This window comes from Aquarana catesbeiana, linkage group LG13, assembly GCF_042186555.1.
Source record: "Aquarana catesbeiana isolate 2022-GZ linkage group LG13, ASM4218655v1, whole genome shotgun sequence".
Classification (NCBI taxonomy): Eukaryota; Metazoa; Chordata; class Amphibia; order Anura; family Ranidae; genus Aquarana; species Aquarana catesbeiana.
This window is the reverse complement of record NC_133336.1, coordinates 197277961-197302890: the sequence shown is the minus strand read 5'-3', so window position 1 is coordinate 197302890 and position 24930 is coordinate 197277961. Positions and strand designations below refer to the sequence as shown.

General features: G+C 45.6%; 1 protein-coding gene across 1 annotated transcript; it reads right to left on the bottom strand.

The window, feature by feature from the left end:
• Positions 1-2402: 2402 nt before the first annotated feature.
• On the bottom strand, positions 2403-24655 carry RAB25 (RAB25, member RAS oncogene family). Its single transcript, XM_073610267.1, has 5 exons — positions 24391-24655; positions 12517-12712; positions 10399-10595; positions 8445-8525; positions 2403-3176 (listed from the first exon to the last, which is right to left on the bottom strand). Exons 1-5 carry the CDS (start codon positions 24428-24430, stop codon positions 3040-3042), a joined length of 651 nt encoding a protein of 216 aa, XP_073466368.1. The 5' UTR covers positions 24431-24655; the 3' UTR covers positions 2403-3039.
• Positions 24656-24930: the final 275 nt, after the last annotated feature.

The window sequence follows — 24930 nt, the reverse complement described above, 5'->3', positions numbered from 1 at the left end:
GGGACTAGCGATGCCCAATTTCCAACTTTACTATTGGGCGGCAGTCCTGGTGACTGTCCGCTGGTGGTTTAGCCAACCCAGGCAGAACCCAGCTGTAACACTGGAGGCAGCGGTCTTGGGATCTTACACAGCCCTGAGCAACTTAGTGTATAGAGGACCCAAGGCCCACCCTGCCACCACGACTCCAATGAAAACGACTATTCGTGTATGGCAACAGGCAGGCGCCATTTACAGGGCAGACTTCACCTTATCCCCGCATACTCCTCTATGGGGTAACCCACAGCTTAAGCACTATTACCAGCTGCCAGACCCTCAGCTCTGGGCATCCAAAGGTATAGTTACCATTAAACACATTTTGCCTGCAGGTTCTCTCTCACCCTTTTCGCATACGCTGTACCCGCCTCTATGACCTTTAGGTATTATCAGCTTAAGCATGCTACCCAGGCGCAATTTCCTACCTCCATAACTCTTCAGACGGACCCCACAGAACGACTTCTGATTTCAAAAACCCTAGACAAACCGCTATCCTCCCTATACTTTTATCTTGCCTCTGCACATGCTATCACCTTGACGACACTGTATGACAAGTGGAAGTCTGACATTCCGAGACTGACTGAGGAGGTTTGGGAGGATCTACTGAGTGGATATATTACTACAATGATTTCAGCCAGAGACCGCTTTATCCAACTCAAGTTTATTCATAGGGCCTACTATACCCCGGTGAGATTGGCAAAAATGTATCCGGGTACAAGCCCCCTCTGTAACAGGTGTAGCTCTGTACATTTCTCCATGTGGTTGGGGAATGCCCCCTCATTCGCCCATTCTGGAAGCAGGTGATAGGAGCCCTGAATGAGTTTGGAGACTGGTCCCTTGGTCTAGATCCGACCCTGACACTAAGGGCTCACTGGAGGATGCTGTGGCCTCCAGACACGTAAAACTATTTCTTTTTTACGCTCTATACTATGCCAGGAGGTAGATTCTCCTTAGGTGGAAGCAGGTTGCACCTCCGACCCTCAGATCCTGGGTAGCAACAATTAACTCTGTGCTTCCACTATATAAAATGACCTACAACAGCAGGAACCTCCCCAAAAAAATTTGACAAGGTTTGGCCACAATGGATAGACGCACAAGGTTCCGTCTCTTGAAGCATATTGTAAGGTCAAATAGCTTGTTTAATGACAGGGTTTTACTCCTATCAGTACATTGTAGTGTCATGGGAGGTGTCCTATGCTACTAAGTAGCATTCTACTGCTTACAGCGGATCCTTTACGTCCAAGCTTCGCCCCCCCCCCCTTGCCTCCTTATAGTATACTGCAGTGATTGAAATTGGTCAACTACTTCCTCAGTCCTTAATGTACACCAGCAAGCTTTTAGAATTTAACTGTTTACAGTTTGACTTTTCTATCTACCCACATGTATATCTCAACTATGTACCGTGTCACTGTCATTGTCTGTACTGCGTTTGCACTGTTTTCCTTTGTTAATTTGTGCAACAATAAAAAACTTTTTCTGTAAAAAAAGGTGGGGCTCCGCTGGGTACACCAGATGTAAGGAGGGGCGCCGTTGGAGACACCAGATGTAAGGAGGGGCTCCGTTGTGGACACCAGATGTAAGGAGGGGCTCCACAGGGGACCCCAGATGTAAGGAGGGGCTCCGCTGGGGACACCTCATGTAAGGAGGGGCTCCGCTGGGGACACCTGATGTAAGGAGGGGTGCTGTTGGGGACACCAGATGTAAGGAGGGGCTCCGCTGGGGACACCTGATGTAAGGAGGGCCTCCGCTGGGGACACCTGATGTAAGGAGGGGCTCCGCTGGAGAAGTTTTGGCAAGCCAAAACTTCTTTCACTTCCATTAATAACAGTCACCAGGCCACTTTCTGTCCCATAGTCAAAACAGGAAGTAGGAGATTCCTGACTAGAACTAGTATCCCCAGTGGAAGATTTTCCCTCTATTCCTGTTCAGGTGACAACCCAAAATTTGGGATCTTCTTACACTTGCGGTAATAACAGTCGTCAGGAAACGTTCTGTTCCATAGCCAATACAGGAAGTGAGAGGAAATACCTCCAAAGTGAGGAATATTCCTGCTAGTCAACAGAACTAGTGTCCTCATTGTAAGATATCTCTTCTATTCCTGTTTTGGTGACAACTCAACATTTGGGATCTTCTTTCACCTCCAGTGGATAACAGTCATCAGGACGCTTCCTGTCCCCTAGCCACAACAGGAAGTGAGAGGAAATCCCTGGTTGTCACCAGAACTTGTGACCCCGATGGAAGACTTCTTCTCTTTTCCTGTTCTGGTGATAACCCAAAATTTGGAATTTTCTTGCACTTTCACTTCCAGTGATAACAGTCACCAGAACTAATATGGAGGGTGAATCACAGACAGCAATAACAAACCTGACAAGGGTTCTAATCCCTCTTTAATGGCAAATAACAAAATAATAAGCCAACAACAGATGTCAAATTTCTTATGTAGACACACGTAAATCTTTAAATACAAATTTCAGATTTTTTTCATAGAATTTTCACTTTTTAAATACAAATTTTAGAATTTTTTTCATAGACTTTTCAGTTGGTGTAGCTATTTATGCTCTTCAGTCCTTTAAATGCCAGTGAATCGCATGACCACCAACACCAAATTTTGGTAAGAAGGACGTCATAGAGGCTGTGGTCTCTGGGAATGATGTTGGAAATCTGAGCCCTACAAAAGGATTGATACTTCTAGGGATGTTGGAGAATGTTGCCACGATTCCTGCTCGGCAAACTTCGCTGGTCATGGTTGGTTGAAGAGATGATAAACTTGAAGTTGGTTTCATGTGAACTATCCATCATAAGCATTAAAAAAAAGTAATACAAGACCACCCTATATGATATTGACATTGGCAGGTTAATGGCACACGAGCAGGAATGTTCTTCTAGACCATGAACTGTCTCAATGGCTCTTGGTGGCATGTTGGTGCTCTTTGGTTGGTAGTCTTCGGTTGGCTGTTGAGTTCATCCTGAAATCCAACACATCTCGATGGAACGTATATTCCAGAATCAGACATTTCGGCAGCAGGATTTCTTGTCTTCCGCTGTTTGGCCTTCAGATTGACCTGTGTTGGGTTGGTTTGATAGGACAACCGTGTTGTCTTTTGGGATTTCACCTTTGTTCTTCAGTACCCTCCTGTGGATGTCTATAACATAAGACAAGACAAGTCTAAACCTCACCACACATTATAATATTTTAGTTCCAATTCATTTAGAATCACCAACAACTATCTAGTGCAGCCATTCTTAACCAGGGTTCCATGGAACCCTAGAGTTCCTCCAGAGGTTGCTAGGGGTTCCTTGAGCTGTGGCTAATTGACCTCCCACTATATGATGCCTACATAGTTCCTTAGCCCTACATCACATGGTAGAGCCAGCAGCTTGGCAATGAAGATCTTTTTTTAGCTGTCGTTCTTCCAAATGTTCACCAATATATGGGACATTTTCCCCACTCATCTTCAAAGAATTTATTTCGGTAGGGGTTCCTTGAGACCTTGAAATTATTTCAATGGTTCCAGTGGGGTCAAAAGATTGGGAAAGGCTGATATAGTGCAAGGTCTTCCTAAATGGATACTGATTGATTGGATAGGTATGATCAGACCTCATAGCTTTGGTAAATCTAAGGTTGATTATAGCCACTAGATGATGCTGAGGATGAAGCTAGATGGAGCTGATACCACTAGATCAATGATTTCCAAACTGTGGCCCGCGGGCTGGATGTGACCCTTTGCTTGCCTTTATCTGGCCCTTGGGGATACCTCTTATGCCGCGTACACACGGTCGGACTTTTCGTCTACAAAAGTCCGACAGCCTGTCCGACAGACTTCCGGATGACGTACACCGGACTAAAATAAGGAAGTTCATAGCCAGTAGCCAATAGCTGCCCTAGCGTGGGTTTTTGTCCGTCGGACTAGCACACAGACGAGCGGATTTCGGGGTCCGTCGTAGTTACGACGTAAAGATTTGAAGCATGTTTCAAATCTAAAGTCCGTCGGATTTGAGGCTGAAAAAGTCTGCTGAAAGTCCGGAGAAGCCCACACACGATCGGATTACCAGCCAGCTTTAGTCCGTCGGCGTCCGTTGGACTTTTGTAGACGAAAAGTCCGACCGTGTGTACGCGGCATTACAGATATGAAGTGATATATACGTTGAAACATTATTTCTTTCACTGACAATATAGATGGGGCACTGTTCCTTCCACTTATACCAATGATGGGGCACTACTTCTCTTATTGATGCCAACTATGAGGCACTATTCCTCCCACTGACACCAATGATGGGGCACTATTCCTCCCACTGACACCAATGATGGGGCACTATTCCTCCCACTGATACCCAACAATGGGGCACTATTCCTTCCACTAACACAGATGATGGAGCACTATTTCTTCCAATGACACTAAGGATGGGGCATTATCCCTCCCACTGACATCAATGATGTGGCACTATTCCTCCCACGGATGCCAATTATGGAGCACTATTCCTCCTACTGATACCAACAATGGGGCACTATTCCTCCCACTAACACAGATGGGTCACTATTCCTTCCACTGACACCAACAATGATTCATGATTACTTCCACTGACACCAACAATGGAGCACTATTCCTTCCACTGACACCAATGATGGGGTACTATTCCTCCCACTAATACAAACAATGGGGCACTATTCCTCCAACTGACACTGATGGGTCACTATTCCTTCCACTGACACAATGATTCATGATTCCTTCCACTGACATAAACGATGGGGCACTTTTCCCCTCACTGACACCAACGATGGGGTACTATTCCATTAACTAATATCAACTATGGGGCACTATTCCTTCCACTAATATCAACTATGGGACACTATTCCACCCACTGACACTGATGGGTCACTATTCCTCCCACTGACACCAACGATTGGGGCACTTTTCCCCTCACTGATACCAACGATGGGGTACCTATCCTTTCACTAAGTCCCGTTTCACACTGAGGTGGTTTTCAGGCGTTTTAGCGCTAGAAATAGTACCTGTAAAGCGCCTGAAAACCGCCTCCCATTCATTTTAGTGTGACTTTTCACACTAGGGCGGTGTGCTTGCGGGACGTTAGCAAAAGTCCTGCAAGCAGTGCTCCCAAAACGCCCTGCCCATTGAAATATATAGCCAGCAATTCCAAAGCGCCGCAACACGGGCAACTTTAACCCCTTCTTCTGTTAAAAGCGCCATGCTAGCGGGCGAAAAGCGCTGCTTAAACAACAGTAAAGCTCCGCTTAAGCAAGCAGCGCTTTACCGGTAACGCTTGGGCGGCCCCAGTGTGAAAGGGGTCCCATATCAACGATGGGGTACTTATTCTCCCACTGACACCAATGATGGGGCACTATTCCTCCCACTGACACCAATAATGGGACATTATTCTTATCATTAATAACCATTATGGGGCATAATTCTTCCTCCTACTGACCACAGGCGCTTTTTAAATTTTTTTTACTCCCACTGACCACAGTCCGGCCCTCCTAAAATCTAAAGAACAGTAAATTGGCCCTTTGTTGAAAACGTTTGGAGACCCCTGCGCTAGATGGAGATGAGGATCACTCAAAATAAGTTTATACTTTTTCTAACCCTCACCTCCATCTAGTGGCCATAATGTAGTATTTTCCCCAAACCACTTTATTTTTTATGAATGAGTAACGTTCAACCTGTAGAGGAAATAGGAGGAGAACATTCGATTCTGTCACACTTTCACATACAAATGTGCTAGCAGTTTCACTGGACAAACAGCTATGCCATTTTTTTTTTTTTTAATAAATAAATACACCCGTATGTGATGCCCACAAGGTTCTATGCAGGTATATATCCACATATCCGCTGCGTGACTCTCACCACTATTATGTTTGTGCTATTTGCTCTCTGACCTAATAGGATAGCACATCACAAGCTTTTCTTAGAAGACCACTTCAGTATTCAGTAGTGAGCACTCACTCTGCAGTGATATTCTGAGAAAAGCTCTCGCCGTGCTATTTCTTTGGTCAGAGTACAAATACCGCAAATATGGTGGCGGAAAATCCCGCAGAGAATATCTGACTACATCCCTCATAGGATACATCCTTGGTATAAGGAGGCAGGCAATATAGGCAGATTGTTTTTCATGATGTACAGCTGAACATTAACCCTTTCCATTTTTGCACACATTTTCTAAAATTAATATTTTGCGCATGAACACGCACTTAGACCCTTCAGTACCGGACTCATGAAATACTGACTGGAGTCACTGACTGGAGTGATTGATGTCAGTAGGGCAGTGGATGGTGTCAGTAGAGCAGAGGACGGTGTCAGTAGAGAAGTGGATGGTGTCAGTAGAGCAGTGGATGGTGTCAGTATAGCAGAGGACGGTGTCAGTAGAGCAGTGGACGGTGTCAGTAGGGCAGTGGATGGTGTCAGTAGAGCAGAGGACGGTGTCAGTAGAGCAGAGGACGGTGTCAGTAGAGCAGTGGATGGTGTCAGTAGAGCAGTGGATGGTGTCAATAGAGCAGAGGATGGTGTCAGTAGAGCAGAGGACGGTGTCAGTAGAGCAGTAGATGGTGTCAGTAGAGCAGTAGATGGTGTCAGTAGGGCAGTGGATGGCATAAGTAGAGCAGAGGATGGTGTCAGTAGAGCAGTGGACGGTGTCAGTAGAGCAGTGGATGGTGTCAGTAGAGCAGTGGATGGTGTCAGTAGGACAGAGGACGGTTTCAGTAGAGCAGTGGACGGTGTCAGAAGGGCAGAGGACGGTGTCAGTAGAGCAGTGAACAGTGTCAGTAGGGCAGTGTACAGTGTCAGTAAGGCAGTGGATGGTGTCAGTAGAGCAGTGGACAGTGTCAGTAGAGCAGTGGAAGGTGTCAGTAGAGCAGTGGACAGTGTCAGTAGAGCAGTGGATGGTGTCAGTAGAGCAGTGGACGGTGTCAGTAGGACAGAGGACGATGTCAGTAGAGCAGTGGATGGTGTCAGTAGGACAGAGGACGGTGTCAGTATAGCAGTGGACGGTGTCAGTAGGGCAGTGGACAGTGTCAGTAAGGCAGTGGATGGTGTCAGTAGAGCAGTGGACAGTGTCAGTAGAGCAGTGGAAGGTGTCAGTAGAGCAGTGGATGGTGTCAGTAGTGCAGTGGACGGTGTCAGTAGAGTGGACGGTGTCAGTAGTGCAGTGGATGGTGTCAGTAGTGCAGTGGACGGTGTCAGTAGAGCAGTGGACGGTGTCAGTAGAGCAGTGGACGGTGTCAGTAGAGCAGTGGACGGTGTCAGTAGAGCAGTGGATGGTGTCAGTAGAGCAGTGGATGGTGTCAGTAGAGCAGTGGACGGTGTCAGTAGTGCAGTGGACGGTGTCAGTAGTGCAGTGGACGGTGTCAGTAGAGCAGTGGACGGTGTCAGTAGGGCAGTCGATGGTGTCAGTAGACCAGTGGATGGTGTCAGTAGAGCAGTGGACAGTGTCAGTAGAGCAGTGGATGGTGTTGGTAAAGCAGTGGAATTTTGTCAGTAGGGCAGAAGACAGTGTCAGTAGTTTTTCATTTTTTCTTATTTAATTTTGCAAATTATTTTTTACAATATTATTTATTTTGATTTTTTTTACAATTTTTGTAGGAGCCCCATTGGGGGGCTTTCATGAAACCTCAGGGGTCAAAACAGACCCCTGACGTCTCACTTTTGAGACAGAGATTCCCCAGTCCCATTCTCTGCAGCCTCAGCTGCACTGGACAGAGAATGAATGGGAAGTGTTCTGTGCTGAGCGGCTTCCTGTTTATTCACAAACTGAAGCATAGTAAACACAGTTTTTTATGCTTCCGTTATGAATGGCCACAAGAACAATCAATGCAGATCACTCACTCCGGTTTATTCAGAGAAGGAATGGGCCGGTAAATTACATATTTACTGCCCGCTTCCCTCGCTCTCCTTCCTGAAACATTTCCCTGCAGCAGCCGGTGGGAGAGGAGGGGAAGCTGGCAGCGCTGCAGGGGTATGGGGGACCAGCTGAGCGCACAGGGGGACCCAAGCAGCAGAAAGAAGGAAGAAGAGGAGCAGGAGGGGTGGCTGGGGTGGCATATACTGGTACTGATCCCCTGTATTTTCCTCCTGTGGTAGCTGAACACTGTCGGGAGGGAGGAGGAGGAAAAGCTGACTTTCATTTGCTGCAGGAGGGAAATAGAGATAAGTTCCAGTAAATGCCGCCCCCGCCGCCCCTCCTGTCCAGGTTTCAGGGGTAAGCAAGGTAGGATTGCCGCCTACACATCACCTGCCCATGATTGACAGGTAGATTGTTATTGTTGGGTTGCCAACCCCTGGATTAGGGTGTGCCCAGGCACATTCAGCACACCCAGTGCACATGCCAGTGCTGTTGAGGTATATTGTGACTTGAGATTCTCCACACCAAACTGGTCAAGCACCACAGATACGTGCCCTCACCTCTGAGGATTGTCTCGAAAGCCAGCTCCACATTGGTCGAATCAAGCGCAGAGGTCTCTATGAACAAGAGTCCGTTGCTGTCTGTTAACAGATAGAAAAAAAACATGAAAGAAGAATCTGAATTTAAACCATGCTGCTTCAAACGATTCCACAAAAAATACCACAATGCAATAAATATAAGTCATTCCTGACCTACCTATTGATTCTTCGATGTTCTGTTAGTGCTAAACAAGTAACCTTAGCAAAACAGCCTGTAATTTTGGTAGCAGGTGAGCTTGTGACCCCGACAGATGTTCAATTGCTGCAGATCAACAGTTAATAGAGGAGGTATGTTGGCAGATTGGAGAACTACCCTATGACAATCATAATGCATATTAACTAGGGTAAATGCTTATTAAGGGCATACACTATATGATCAAAAGTTGTGGACACTTGGCCAGCACACCTATACGAACTCATTGGACATCCCATTCCAACACCATAGGCATTAATATGGAGTTGCCCCATGCTTTGATGGTACACCATCCTCCACTTCTCCACAAGAATTTAGAGTGTGTCTGGGGGAATTTGTGCCCATTCAGCTAAAAGAAGAATTGTGAGATCAGGTACTGATGTTGGATAAGAAGACCTGACTCACAATCTTTGTCCCAATTCACCTCAAAAATGTGCAGTAGGGTTGAGGTCAGGGCTCTGTGCGGGGACCTTGAGTTCCTCCACAACAAACTGGTCAAACCATGTCTTTATGGAGCTGGCCACCATTTATAGTCAAGTACTGATGTTAGGTGAAAAGACCAGGCTCACCATCAATGCTCCAATTCATTTTAAATATGTTTACTAGGGTTCAGATCAAGGTTCTGTGCTGGACATTCACATTCCTCCACGTCAAACTGGTCATCCCATGTCTTTATTGGGGCTGGCCACCATTTATACAGTTAGATACTGATGTTGGATGAGAAGACTTGGTTCACAATCAATGTTCCAATTAATTTGAAAACATTTTAGTAAGATTGAGGTCTGGGCCCTGTGTAGGCCACTCGAGTTCCGCTACTTTAAACTGGTTCAACCACGTCTTTATGGAGCTGGCCAGCATTTGTGACATCAGATGATGGATGGGAAGACCGGGATCACCATCAGCGTAACAATGCATCCTAAAGGTGTTCGGTAGGGTTGAAGTCAAGGCTTTGTGCAGGCAACTTGAGATCCTCCACACCAAACTGGTCAAACCATGTTTTTATGGAGCTGGCCACCATTTATGGGGTCAAGTACTAATGTTAGATGAGAAGACCTGGCTCACCGTCAATGTTTCAATTCATCTCAAAGAGGTTTACTAGGGTTGAGGTCAAGGCTCTGTGCAGGACACATGAGTTTCTCCACACCAAACTGGTCAGACCATGTCTTTATTGGAGCTGGCCACCCTTTATAAGGTCAGATACTGATTGTTAGATGAGAAGACCTTGTTCACAATCAATGTTCCAATTAATTTAAAAGGTGTTCAGTAGGGTTAAGGTCCAAACTCTGTTGAGGCCACTTGAGTTCCTCCACACCAATCCGGTCCAACCTTGTCTTTATGGAACTGGCCACCATTTATAACGTAAGAAGTTGAATGGAAAGACTTGGATCACCATCGGCATTCCAGCTCAACTCAAAAGGTGTTCAGTAGGGTTAAGGTCAGGGCTCTGTGCAGAATATTCAAATTCCTCCACATCAAACTAGCAAAACCATGTCTTTATGCAGCTGGCTTTGTACACAGAAGCACAGCATGATGGTCGAACAGAAAAGGATGTTTCTCAAACTGTAACCACAAGGCTGGGCAAGTATGATTGTCTAAAATGTCTTTAAATGCTGTAGTATTAGCAGAACACCTCCCTGGAAACTCAATAATTTTTAGGGGGAGTCCCTAAACTTTGGCCATACAGTGTAGTCCTGTAATGTTGTAGTGCCCTTTAGTGGTTACCTGCATACATCTTGGCTTCCTCGAAGGGCACTTCACGAGTTTCATCCGCCAGATCGCTCTTGTTGCCCACCAACATGACGATGATACTGGCATCCGCATGGTCATAAAGCTCCTTCAACCAGCGCTCTATGCTGTCGTAGGACTGATGCTTGGTGATGTCGTATACCAAAAGTGCTCCGACGGCGCCCCTGTAGTAACTAAAAATGGAACGAGGGTGATTAGACAGCTCCTTAAAGTAGATGTAAACCCACTCTCATCCTTTCTAAACTACTGCCATAGTGGTTATTTATAAGGATATACATGTCTCCTGCATGTATCCTTACCTGTAAAATCTCTCCCCTATGCTAAGATCACCAATATCCAGTCAAAACCCAGAAAAGTCACCACATGACTTCAGCATGCCCAATCATGCTGAGGTGTGGAGAAGCCAATCCTGGGAGAGCTGGAGAAGAAAGGAGGAGGGGATCTGAAGTACACAGAATGTCTCTCTCAGGCTCCTGCATGAGATATGTAAATCACCTGTCACTCGCAGCAAGGGGGAAGAACTGACTCCTATTTCTCTGTCTGTCAGTTTTTATCTCACTGAAAAAAGATAAGAGGATTGCTCAGAGCTGAATTAACTCTTCGTGGCAAGACTGGGCAAAAATGACATGAAATCCTATACTGTACAAGGTGCAAGCCTTAAATTAAAAAAAATTAAGGCTTGCCTTACAATTATAGTTGTATAGTGTGTATCCAGCTTTATTCCGTAGTGTTCAATATTGTGTTGGCCCACCCTTTGCAACTATAACAGCTTCAACTCTTTTGGGAAGGCTGTCCACAAGGTTTAGGGGTGTGTCAATGGGAATGTTTGACCATTCTTCCAGAAGGGCATGTGTGAGGTCAGGCACCGGTGTTGGACAAGGCCTGGCTTGCAGTTTCTGCTCTAATTCATCCCAGAAGGTGTTCTATCGGGTTGAGGTCAGGACTCTGTGCAGGCCAGTAAAGTTCCTCCGCCCCAAACTCGCTCATCTATGTCTTTATGGACCTTGCTTTGTGCACTGGTCCAAATCATGTGGTGGAGGGTGGATTATGGTGTGGGGTTGGTTTTCAGGGGTTGGGCTTGGCCCCTTAGTTTTCGTGAAGGGAACTCTTAAGGCGTCAGCATACCAGGACAATTGGACAATTTCATGATCCCAACTTTGTGGGGACAGTTTGGGGATGACCTTTTCCTGTTCCAACATGACTGCGCAGCAGTACACAAGGCAAGGTCCATAAAGACATGGATGAGCGAGTTTGGGGTGGAGGTACTTGACTGGCCTGCACAGAGACTGCACACCAGGCCTTTCCGTCCAACATCAGTGCCTGACCTCACAAATGCGCTTTTGGAAGATTGGTGAAACATTCCCATAGACACACTCCTAAACCTTGTGGACAGCCTTCCCAGAAGAGTTGAAGCTGTTATAGCTGCAAAGGGTGGGACAACTCAATATTGAACCCTATGGACTAAGTATGGGGTGCCATTAAAGTGCGTGTAAAGGCAGGCCTCCCAAAACGTTTGACAATATAGTATATCTGGACACGTTACAATTGTTTTACAAGCAACTACAACAGCAAGTAGAGATGCTGGAATATTTTAGTGAAACACTGCATGCGGGTGATTTTTAAAAGTGCCCCGAACAGTCTAGTGTACATTCCCAGCTGGAAACAATGCAATTGTTCATACGCAAGCCTCTGGCAACATTTCCAACAGCTGCAGAGTGCTAGGAAATGCTTGAATGGGTTGGATGTTCAGTTTTGTTGTTGTGCTTTAACCACCCAGCTGCCAACCAGTAGAAAAAAAAAAACATTGTGGAGGCTGTGTTTCAGTGAGTAATGACATGAAAACCTTTTATCCAGGGCCAGGCCAAGGGGTAGGCAGAAGAGGTGGTAGCCTTGGGTGCATCAGAAGGAGGGAGGTGCAGAAAGGGGAGGACCTACATCCTATGCTACTGATGTAGTTCACAGATCATGCCATGGGAGGGTGCACTTTGACCTTTTTGCCTTGGGTGCTAAAGGACCTTCTTCCTTTTTCAAGCTTCATGTCTATCACGTAAGTAGAGCACACTGGTTATGCCATACAGCTGAGCCTGGACTTACGCAGATGTAATCGCTCGATAGCGCTCCAGTCCGGCCGTGTCCCAGATCTGTGCCTTCACCAATTGCCCATCCAACGTCAGCGTGCGTGTTGAGAACTCCACCCCGATGGTGGTGCGACTGTCATGGTTGAACTCATTGCGGGTGAAGCGGGAGAGGAGGTTGGTTTTGCCCACTCCGGACTCGCCAATCAAAACCACTGCGGAGAATGAAGTGAATTTTAAAAAAACACAAGTAACAATAATTATTAATAGTAAGAACTAAAAAATAACATTTTGTAAGGTCAATATGAAATACTTTATACTAATAGTATGTATTTTCATCCAGCAGGCTCTCAGCCCCTTTACACATTTTTTTTCTACAGAGCTCAATATCTCAAGGTGAAATTTACACACACAAGTGAATGAGTCAGAGCAATGAGTCCCCCACCCCCCATCCTTAATATGACTCTGGGGTTTCCATTAGAGACAGGGTGCCTGAAAGGAGATATATTAATTGTTTGTAAGTTAGGCATATAAACAGAAGTATTGTAATACTGTAAGTGGCATGGAGAGAGCATAGATTCCTGGACATGCTGAGACAGTTCCACATTTTGTTTGGGGCAAGATGTCTCAGGAATCAGGATCACAGTATCACCCTTATTTGAGTTACTTACCGCACTGATAAGGCATTCATTATGATCGGGGGGGCACCAGTTGGTGAGTCCCGGATAGGTAGGGATGGATTTTTGTCTAAGCCACTTCTGAAAGTGGGTGGAATCAGGGTGGAAAGGCCGGTCACTGGGCGGACCCAAGGCGGACTGTGGGTGGGGTTAACTGTTTGAATGCAGTAAGTGATGGAGGAGAGCCTTTCTGGGCAGCAAAAGGGTCCATGAAGGTCAGAACAGGCATCCGAAGGGAGGCTGATTGAAGATAGGTGGGTGCTACTCTATTGACTGAGTTACATAGTTAGCCAGCTGGAAGTTTAACCAATAGAATAAATAAATAGAAAACCTTCATAAACATAATCATATACCCACAGTTGATACAGAGGAACCCACAGTTGATACAGAGGAACCCACAGTGAATCCAAAAGAACTCACAGTTGATACGGAGGAACCACAGTGAATCCAAAGGAACCCACAGTTGATACAGAGCAACCTACAGTTGATCCAGAGGAAGCCACAGTTAATAAGAGGAACCTACAGTTGATACAGAGGAATCCACAGCTGATCCAAAGGAATCCACAGTTGATAGAGAGGAACCCACAGTTGATAGCGAGGAACCCACAGTTGATCCAAAAGAACCAACAGTTGATACAGAGGAACCCACAGTGAATCCAAAAGAACCTACAGTGGATCCAAAGCAACCCACAGTGGATACAAAGGAACCCACAGTTGATACAGAGCAACCCACAGTTGATACAGAGCAACCCAGAGTTGATACAGAGCAACCCACATTTGATATAGAGCAACCTACAGTTGATACAGAGCAATCTACAGTTGATACAGAAGAACCTACAGTTGATACAGAAGAACCCACAGTTGATCCAGAGGAACCCACAGTTGATACAGAGGAACCCACAGTTGATACAGAGGAACCCACAGTTGATCCAAAAGAACCAACAGTTGATACAGAGGAACCCACAGTGAATCCAAAAGAACCCACAGTGGATCCAAAGCAACCCACAGTGGATACAAAGGAACCCACAATTGATACAGAGCAACCCACAGTTGATACAGAGCAACCCACAGTTGATACAGAAGAACCTACAGTTGATACAGAAGAACCCACAGTTGATCCAGAGGAACCCACAGTTGATACAGAGGAACCCACAGTTGATCCAAAAGGAACCCACAGTTGATACAGAGGAGCCCACAGTTGATCCAGAGGAACCAACAGATGATCCAAAGGAACCCACAGTTGATCCAAAGGAACCTACAGTTGATCCAGAGATACCCACAGTTGATACAGAGGAAGGCAAACAAAATCCTATAAAACATGGTCCATTTTGCTTGAGCAGGGAAAAAATAAATTCCTTTTTGACCCCCCAGAAGACAATCTGATATTCCCTGAATCAACAATTTCAAGGGCAGCGTTGGGAAAGGGCGTCCAGTCCTGTCTGGCCCCTACAGACAGGCACCTGAATGGTACGGCAACGCATGTAATAATGTAGAATGTGGCTTGGCATTGAGGACCCATAGAAAGTAAATAAGGAATTAAAACATGCAGATGAGCAGCCCCCCCCCCCCCCCAAAATTTAACATTTCCTGAGTTGTCACAAATATCTATCTCTTATAGGTTTATTTCCAATGATCAGCTCCATTTAGTGGCCATAATGCAGTATTTTTATTTTTATTGAGGCATTTCAAGAAAATACCGCATTATGGCCATTAGATGGAGCTGATAATAAAAGGTTATAAACCTACTGGGAAAATTATTTGTGACAGTTGTGCGAAGGCTTGAGCAATTTTCTTTTTTAGCAAAAGGCCCTAAGTGTGGATGGGATGATGTCATAAGGAGTACTGGGAGTGGATAAGGGTTTTGGAGATTTTATCTGAAGGTATATTGCAAAGACAAATTGTACAGGCCAAGCTGAGTTTGTCGGTAAATACTTCCTGAGATAACGATCATCAGCTTGTTGACTCTATGGGGCCTAGGCTAAAGGTCAGATCTGGTTAAAAGGAAACTCAACCCTTGATCATATTTTTTTTTATTTTCAGATGTGTAAGTGATCAGATAATATATACAACCTTATTGGTGGGTGCAATATTTAGAGCCTAGGCTAAAGTTCAGACCTTCAGATATGTAAGGGATCAGCTTGTATATACAATCTTATTAGTAGGTGCATATTTATTTTTATTTTTTTCGATAAGTGGTTTGTCATTCTATATGTACATGGGGGCCTCATTACATTCCTGCTTAGCAGTGCAACACAGTGGCTTTGCCTTGCTGCTCCTCTATCTCCTTACACTAGACTACCAAAAGTATTGGGACACCTCTCTTTACACACACATGAACTTCAATGGCATCTCAGTCTTAGTCCGTAGGGTTCAATATTGACTTGGCCCACCCTTGGCAGCTATAACAGCTTCAACTCTTCTGGGAAGGCTGTCCACAAGGTTTAGGAGTGTGTCTATGGGAATGTTCGACCATTCTTCCAGAAGCACATTTGTGAAGTCAGGCACTGATGTGGGAGGAGAAGCCCTGGCTCACAGTCTCCACTCTAATTTACCCAAAAAGGTGTTCTATCGGGTTGAGGTCAGGACTCTGTGCAGGCCAGTCAAGTTCCTCCACCACAAACTCACTCACCCATGTCTTTATGGACCTTGCTTTGTGCACTGGTGCACAGTGATATTGGAACAGGAAAGGGCCATCCCCAAACTGTTCCCACAAAGTTGGGAGCATGAAATTGTCCAAAATGTCTTGGTATGCTGACACCTTAAGAGTTCCCTTTACTGAAACTACAGGGCCAAACCCAACCCCTGAAAAACAACCCCACACCATAATCCCCTCTCCACCAAATGATTTGGACCAATGCACAAAGCAAGGTCCATAGAGACATGGATGAGCGAGTTTGGGGTGGAGGAACTTGACTGGCCTCAACCCGATAGAACACCTTTGGGATGGATTAAGCTGAGTTCACACTTGTACAATAAATGCTCCAACATTGGAACCTCATGTCGCATGACGTGTGCAAATCAATGATTCCCCATGGGAGCCGTCTTAACTGGTCCGACACAAGCATAGCTCCCAACTGTCCCTGATTTCGAGGGACTGTCCATGATTTGGAGCAATGTCCCTCTGTCCCTTATTCCTTCTTATTTGTCCCTCATTTGGGTCTGATCTATATAGATGTATATAAAATGCACTTTTTAACTTTAAAAAAGTGTTTTCCAGTGCTAAACCTTTCATCTGATTTCTAAATTGCTGCATTTGTAAATTCCAAAAGCCAATATAAAGGAATAGTATTGATAAAAAAAGCACTTGTGGGTTTAACCAATCTTGTTTTTTTTTGTACAATTCTCCTTTAAGGGGGTGTGGCAAGGGGTGTGTCCTATGGCTGCATACTTTTGCTGATAGGTGTCCCTCATTCCCATCTCAAAAAGTTGGGAGGTGTGCACAAGTCGGTCCGACTTTGAAAATGCTCGCTGCACTACTTTGGTCCGACTTTGGTCCTACTTCAGCCCATTGAATATCATTGAAGTCGGATCAGAAGTAGGATCCTTGTCCTAACCATCTGACTTGTGACATCCCACATGGTGATTACAGCAGCAGTAAACAGAATGTATGTCACTCTGGGATTGTTTTGATTGATCAAAGGACAAGTCAGACTATCTCAAAGTCAGAGCAAAATCTTATCTTGTTCATTCAAGTCGGATGGAAGTAGGACCAAAGTAGGATCGATGTAGGACAGATGTAGCAGGGCAAAGTAGGATGATAGTTGTACAACAGTCGTGTCGTATCAGTGTGAACACAGCCTAAGTGCGGAGACTGCAAACCAGGCCTTCTCGTCCAACATCAGTGTCTCACCTCACAAATGCACTTCTGGAAGAATGGTCAAACATTCCCATAGACACACTCCTAAACCTTGTGGACAGCCTTCCCAGAAGAGTTGAAGCTGTTATAGCTGCAGAGGGTGGGCCAATTCCATACTGAACCCTACGGACTAAGTCTAATTAAACTTCATGTGCGTGTAAAGGCAGGTGTCACAATACTTTTGACAATATAGTGTATGGAAGGAATCAGATCATATATACAATCCTATTTGTGGGTGCCAGTTTTTTTTTTTTTCGATAAATGGTTTGTCATTCTATAGGTACATGGGAGCCTCATTAGATTCCTGCTTAGCAGTGCAACACTATGGTTGTGCCTGGCTGCTCCTCTATCTCCTTACACTATATTACCAAAAGTATTGGGGCGCCTCTCCTTACACACACATGAACTTTAATGACATCCTAGTCTTAGTCTGTAGGGTTCAATATTGAGTTAGCCCACCCTTTGCAGCTATTTCAGCTTCTGGGAAGGTTGTCCACAAGTGTGGTGACGCCAGTCCGCCGGAGACAAAGAACGGGAATCCTAGGAACGGGGAAGAGTCCGAGGGTGGGAGGCATGGCAGGGGCCGCGTGAGGGTAATAAGGTACAATAGGGTAATAGCTGGGGGGGGGGGCTGCCTTTACACTTAACTTTAATGACATCCCAGTCTTAGTCTGTAGGGTTCAATATTGAGTTGGCCCACCCTTTGCAGCTATAACAGCTTCAACTCTTCTGGGAAGGCTGTCCACAAGGTTTAGGAGTGTGTCTATGGGAATGTTTGACCTTGCTGCTCCTTTATCTTCTTATAAAAGTCTACCAGTCATGCCTGACTCATTGAAAACAAGACAACGGCTTCTCTACTTAATGCAGGTAGATCATGGCTGGTGGGAAGCCTGAAAACATCACAACACCCTGCCTCAGTACTCAATTCAAGAGCCCTCAGCCCTGATGCAAGCAGTGGGAGGAGTTATGCATCTATACCAAAATGCTTGGATGGGTGGGTGCTGGAAAATTGGGCATTCCTCGGCAGGCTGCATTTGCATGGGGAGGAGGGGGCTAGATGATCCTGGGCATCCTCCAGCCAGGAAATTAAGCAGGCTCTATCTGACTTGCTGCAGGTTCTAAGGCACATTGTGAGAAGCTCACAGTGTGCAGTGAAATCAGAGTAAGCCATTTCGGTACCTAGTATCACAATACTATAAATTCTTTCCTGCACAGAATCCAATAAATTCTTTGTGGTTTCTGCCTGTGGATTCCAGTGATTGGTGGGAAGATACGTTCCCTTCGCAGTACAAACACATAAGACCTAGGTGTGTACAAGTGAGGCAAAGATCACAGAGTCAGCCTAGAGCCAGCAATGAATTAATGGCTGGGTGTAGCTCGCTATCCGCCATTCAACAGCATTTATTCTCTGCCTTCCTGCAGATTGCTCATTGACTAAGTGGTGACACTAGCAGCTTAGACTCTAAAGGCCCTTTCAATGTCAGGTCCGCCTGTCAGTTTTTCAGGCGGACCTGATCGGACTCTCCATTCACCCCTATTTAGCAGTGAATGTCAGCGGTGACATGTCCGCTGACATCCGCCATTATCCGATCCTGTCCGCAAAGTTCAGATGGATGGTGGTCCTATTTTCTATCCATCTTGTGGATCGGACCAGATATGATCCAATGAAACCGGCGGTCCGTTTTCACCTGTTCCCTCCCATAGAGGAGAGTGGGACTGGGTCCGCCTCCGCTCTGCTCAGTAAGCAAAGACTGATTTGTCATCTGCCTGCTCAGTGGGGAACATCGGAGCGATCCCCCGCTGAGCAAGCGAAGTCCGTCAAACAGAGGCGTCCATGTGAAAGGGGCCTTCGAATACTTGTTGCAGATTGCCCATTATTGCCTAAGTGGTGACACTAGTAGCTTAGACTGAGGTTTAGATTACCTGTTTAACACCCTCCAATCTTCTCAGAAGGATTTCCAGAAGATTTTGGAGTGTGTCTGGTGGAATACGTGTCTGTTCAGTTAAAAAAACATTTGTAAAGTCAGTTACTAATGTTGGATGAGAAGACCTGGATCACCACCAGTGTCCCAATTCATCCCAAAGGTGTTCAGTAGGGTTGAGGTCAGGGCTGGGTGTAGGCCACTCAAGTTCCTTCACACCAAACTGGTCAAACCATGTCTTTAAGGAGATGGCCACCATTTGTGAGATCAGGTACTGATGTTGGACAAGAAGACCTGGATCAGTATCAGCATTTCAACTTATCCCAGATGTGTTCCGTAGGCTTGAGGTCAGGGCTCTGTGCAGGACACTTGAGTTCTTCCACATCAAGCTGGTCAAATCATGTCTTTATGGAGCTGGCCACTGTTTGTGAGGTCAGGTACTAATGTTTAATGGGATGATATGACTCACCATCAGCATTCCAACTAACCCAAAATATGCTCAGTAAGGTTGAGGTCAGGGTTCTATAGAGGCCACTTAAGTTCCACCACACCAAACACACCAAACTGGTCAAACCATGTCTTTATCGAGCTGCCTATCATTTATGAGGTCAATGTTGGATGAGAAGACCTGGTTTGCAATTAGTGTCTCAATTCATCTCAAAGGTGATCAGTAGGGTTGAGGTCAGGGCTCTGTGCAGGACACTCGAGTTCCTCCACACCAAACTGGCCAAACCATATCTTTATGGAGCTGGCCACCATTTATGAGGTCAGTTACTGATGCTGGATGAGAAGATCTGGTTCACAATCAGTGTTCTAATTCATTCAAACGATGCTAAGTAGGGCTAACGTCTGGGCTCTGTTTAGGCCACTCGAGTTCTACACCAAATTGGTCCAACCAGGTCTTTATGGAGCTGGCCACCATTTATGGTATCAGATGTTGGATGGAAAAACCTGGATCACTGTCGGCATTCCATCTCACCCCAAAGGTGTTCAGTAGGGTTGAGGTCTGGGGTTTGTGAAGGCCACTTGAGTTCCACCACACCAAATTGGTCAAACCATACCTTTATCGAGCTGGCCACCATTTGTGAGGTCAATATTGGATGAGATGACCTAGTTTGCAATTGGTGTCCCAATTCATCTCAAAGGTGATCAGTAGGGTTGAGGTCAGGGCTCTGTGCAGGACACTCGAGTTCCTCCACACCAAACTGGAAAAACCGTTATCAACTTTCCTTGATTATTTTTCAGCCTGACTACCCCTAATTTCTCTCTTCTGAAATTCTCACAATCCTTCTCGGCAACTTCAACGTCCCTGTTAATACAAACACTTCTTAGTCTAACCTCCTCATTTGACCTGACGCAATGGGTACAGGCTTCTAACTACTCTGATGGCAACGCCTTTGACCTTGTTTTCTCCTACCTATGCGCTCCATGCAACCTCTCCAACAATACTTTTCCTCTCTCTGATCACCACCTTATTAATTTCTCTCATCTTCCACCACCTTTCCCTCCAATCGCCTAACCATCACTCATAGAAACCTTCGCCACTTCAACCCTTCTCTCCTCTATTCTGCTACTAACCACCTCTATGACAAAATCTCACCCCTGTCCTGCCCCAATCAAGCCACTTCTGTCTACAATAAATCCCTGTCCTCAACCCTTGATGAGCTCGCTCCCCTCACTACACACAGAATCAGGCCTCGACCCTTACAACCCTGGCAAACAGATGACACCAGAAATCTCAAAAAACTTAGCCGTGCTCTTGAGCATCTGTGGCATAACACTAAATCTCTCAAAGACTTCAACCAATACAAATCTGCCCTCCAAAAATACAATTCTTGCCTCCACACTGCCAAGCAGACCTATTTTACCACTCTCATTAACACCTTCTCATCCAGTCCCTGTCAACTCTTCTCTACCTTCAACTCTCTACTTTGTCCTCCACTGCCTCCCCCACTAACTCACTCACTGCCCAGGAGATTACTAATCACTTCAAAAATAAGATTGATATAATTTGTGATGAAATCTCCACTTTACAGGTATCTTCCCCAGTTAACACCCCATGTCAGCAGGTACAATTGACACTCCCCTTATTCAAACCTGCTACCAAATGCAAAGTTGCTAAACTAGTTTCTATCGCCCACCTAACCACCTGTCCCCTGGACCCTATTACCTCTCAAATACTACGGTCACCCTCTGACTCTATCCTACACTCTCTAACCCACATCTTGAATCTCTCCCTCTCTTCTGGCATCTTCCCCAACGCTCTAAAATATGCACTGGTCACCCCCATACTTAAAAAGCCATCCTTGGACCCTACCAATCTTAACAATCTACACCTTATCTCCTTGCTCCCCTTTTCCTCTAAACTCCTTGAATGCCTGGTCTACAACCAACTGAGTGACCACCTCATAAAGAATAACCTTCTTTCTTGATCCCCTTCAGTCTAGATTTTGCCCTCAACACTCCACAGAAACTGCTCTTCTAAAACTCACAAATGACTTAATAACCGCAAAAACCAAAGGATACTATTTTGTACTCCTACTTCTGGACCCTTTGACTGCCTTTGAAACGGTTGACCACCCCCGCCTCCTCAAAAAACTTTACTCCCTTGGTCTCCGTGACTGCGCTCTTCGGTGGCTCTCATCCTACCTATCCCAATGCACCTTCAGTGCTGTTTACAATTCTACTCCCTCCTCTCCTCTTCCTTTCTCCGTCGGGGTCCCCCAAGGTTCTGTTCTTGGACCTCTCTTATTTTCAATCTACACCTCTTCCCTGGGTCAGCTGATTGCCTCACATGGCTTTCAACATCATTTCTACGCTGACGACACGCAAATCTATCTCTCCACCCCTCAACTCACACCATCAGCCTCCTCACACGTCACTAACTTACTAACATACATATCTGTCTAGATGTCACACCACTTCCTCAAACTCAACTTGTCCAAAACCAAGCTCATGATATTTCCTCCCCCACATGCCTCTTCCCCTGACTTCTCTGTCAAGAGCAATGACACAACCATCCACCCAACCACTTCCTCAAACTCAACTTGTCCAAAACCAGGCTAATAATATTTCCTCCCCCACATGCCTCTTTGCTCTTGACTTCTCTGTCAAGAGCAATGGCACAACCATCCACCTATGCCAGGGTACCTGTACTCTGAACTCTCCTTTCGGCCCCACATCCAATCCCTTTCCAAAGCTTGCCACCTCAACCTTCGCAACATCTCCAACATCTCCCTTCCTAGCCAATGAAACCACAAAGCTCTTGATTCACTCCCTGGTTATCTCTTGCTTAGACTACTGCAACTCCCTCCTCATTGGCTTACCTTTAAATAGACTATCCCCCCCTTCAGTCGATCATGAATACTGCTGCCAGACTCATCCACCTTACAAACTGCTCAGCGTCTGCTACCCCTTTATGCCAATCCCTCCACTGGCTGTCACTCACCCAACAAATTAAATTAACTCCGCCCCCAGCTACATCACTAGCCTAGTCTCAAAATACCAACCTAATCGTCCTCTTCATTCCTCCCAAGACCTCCTACTCTCTAGCTCCCTCATCACCTCCTCCCATATTCGCCTCCAGGATTTCTCCCTAGCCTCTCCCATCCTCTGGAATTCCCCACCCCAATCTATCAGACTATCTCCAAATCTATCTACTTTTAGGCGATCCCTAAAAACTTTTCTCTTTGGAGAAGCCTATCCTGCCTCCACCTAACAACTGTTCTTTTATTTTCTTCATCAGATCATCCCCCATATTTATTACCCTTTCGTATCACTTGACCCTGCCTCCTAAGATTGTAAGCTCTAACGAGCAGGGCTCTCTGATTCTCCCTGTATTGAATTGTATTGTAATGGTACTGTCTGCCATACTGTTGTAAAACGCTGCGCAAACTGTCGGCACTATATAAATACTGTATAATAAAAAAAATATATAAAAAATGGAGCTGGCTTTGTCCACAGAGTCACAGTCGTGATGGAACAGATAGGGTCTTCACCAAACTATTACCATGAGGTTGGAAGAGCCCAAACTTCTACAATGTCTTGTATACTGTAGTATCAAGAGTACCCTTCATGGGAAACACCTAAACTCAACCACATGGAGGGATGACCATATGTTTGGTCATATTATATACTCCAAAGCAGTTTTGGTGTTGCCGGTTTTTTGGCCGGATTGCATAATTATCTCTTGTCTGTAGCTGCAGGCAAACATTGCTCCCAATTTCTGAGATGGGAAAGAAGAAAACGCACAAATTATGTTGTTAAAGGACATGCCACACCCCCAATTATGCAGCTCATAAAGATGTAATATGCATAAACCTCATGGTTAAACCCAGAGGTGCCTTATCTTCACCACTCCTTTATACTGGCTTTCCAATATAACAAAAGTGATCATTCATTGGCCGTATGAAAGTTTTTTTTTTTTTTGGGGGAGGGTGTTTATAAAAAATCCACAGATCTATTCCTCCTGTGAAGCTGCATATACATTAATTCTGTGAGAAGCGGGATAAAATCGACTGTTATTAGGCTGTGTTCTCTCCAGGTCAAATGTTATTCCTTCCTACAGAGTAAGTGAATCAGTAAAGTACCACATTTTGGCCACTAGATGGAGTTGATGATCATAGAAACTGAATGCTTATTATGGTACTATGATCTTCAGCCCCATCTGGTGGCCACAATGTGGTATTTTCCTGATTTACTCTTTGAATTAATGACATTTGACATGGAGTGAAAATAGTCTAATAGTAATTGATTTTGTTCCCATTTGCTCAGAACGAATGTACATACAGTTTCACAAAAGGAAAAGCTCTGTACATCTTTTATAAATACTCCCCTTTGTGTATGTATAACACTCTTAATAGTTATATTTTTTATAGAGGTGCGCACATCAGACTAAAAAGAGGAACCTAAGTAGGAAAAAGGGATTTGGTTCCAAAAGAGGAACAGTTCTTCTGAATGAGGGTCAGTTGGGAGCTATGGGCAGATGCTCAAAACCTCCCAAGGATAGGGACATCTGCCAAGTCTGTTGGAGAACTACCCCCTATTGTTCTAAATGCTCCCAAACTCTCCCCCCTGCATTGCAATACATTTGCTTGATCGACAGATCACTTGGAAGATTTGCTGCCCTCAGAATAGTTGACTGGTTGGAATGCCCACACCCTGGCAGAAGCCAATCACAGATCCACATACCGATCCTCTTATCTCCAGCCACGACACGTACAGTAGACAGGCACGGCCAGGGTTCAGAACGCGATCTCATTGTATGCAATCAGGCTTCCAACCAGGGGCGGTAAGATCACGTTGGTCGTTACACCAAAGAAATACACTCTATATTTTTCAGAAATCACACTTAACTCTTGTTTTTCGACAGAGCCAAAACCATTATACAAGTCAACTGGGAGAGGAGGGTTAACAGCGAGTGTGGATAGAGAACTTACCTTTGAACACAAAGTTATACTCGTCCTCTTCTGACTTCATGGCTGTGGCTGTAACATGGATTCCTCGTCCCTGTTGTGTCGCTGGCTCAAGGGGGGGGGGGGGGGGCGATGTCACTGCGGTCCGCCTTTCTGGGTTTTAGCGTTGACTGGGTGCGCTGGAGTTAAGAGAGGGGATTCCTGGCATAACTGGGCCTCCGGTGGAAAGGCAGGTGGAGCGTTGGTTCAGCAGGTGGGGACAGGTGCAGTGATGTGACTCAGTGGGCGTTGCGAAGCTGCTGTGTTTGATTAGGTGTCGCCTTTCAGGCTCGACAGGTAAGGCAGACCTTTCCGGGCTTGTGATGACTTGAGTGAAGCAATCACCCAAGCAACTGTTAACCAGTTCCCTGCTAGAGTTGGCAACCGTGACCGGCCGTCCCTGAGGATGGTCATACACAGTCAAGTCCAAAGCTGAACTGAGCTGAAAATGGACAGTCGGATGAAGATTGGGCCGGGTGGTCTTATCAAGCTTGAATTTGGCTACAAGGGTCTAGCACCCAATCT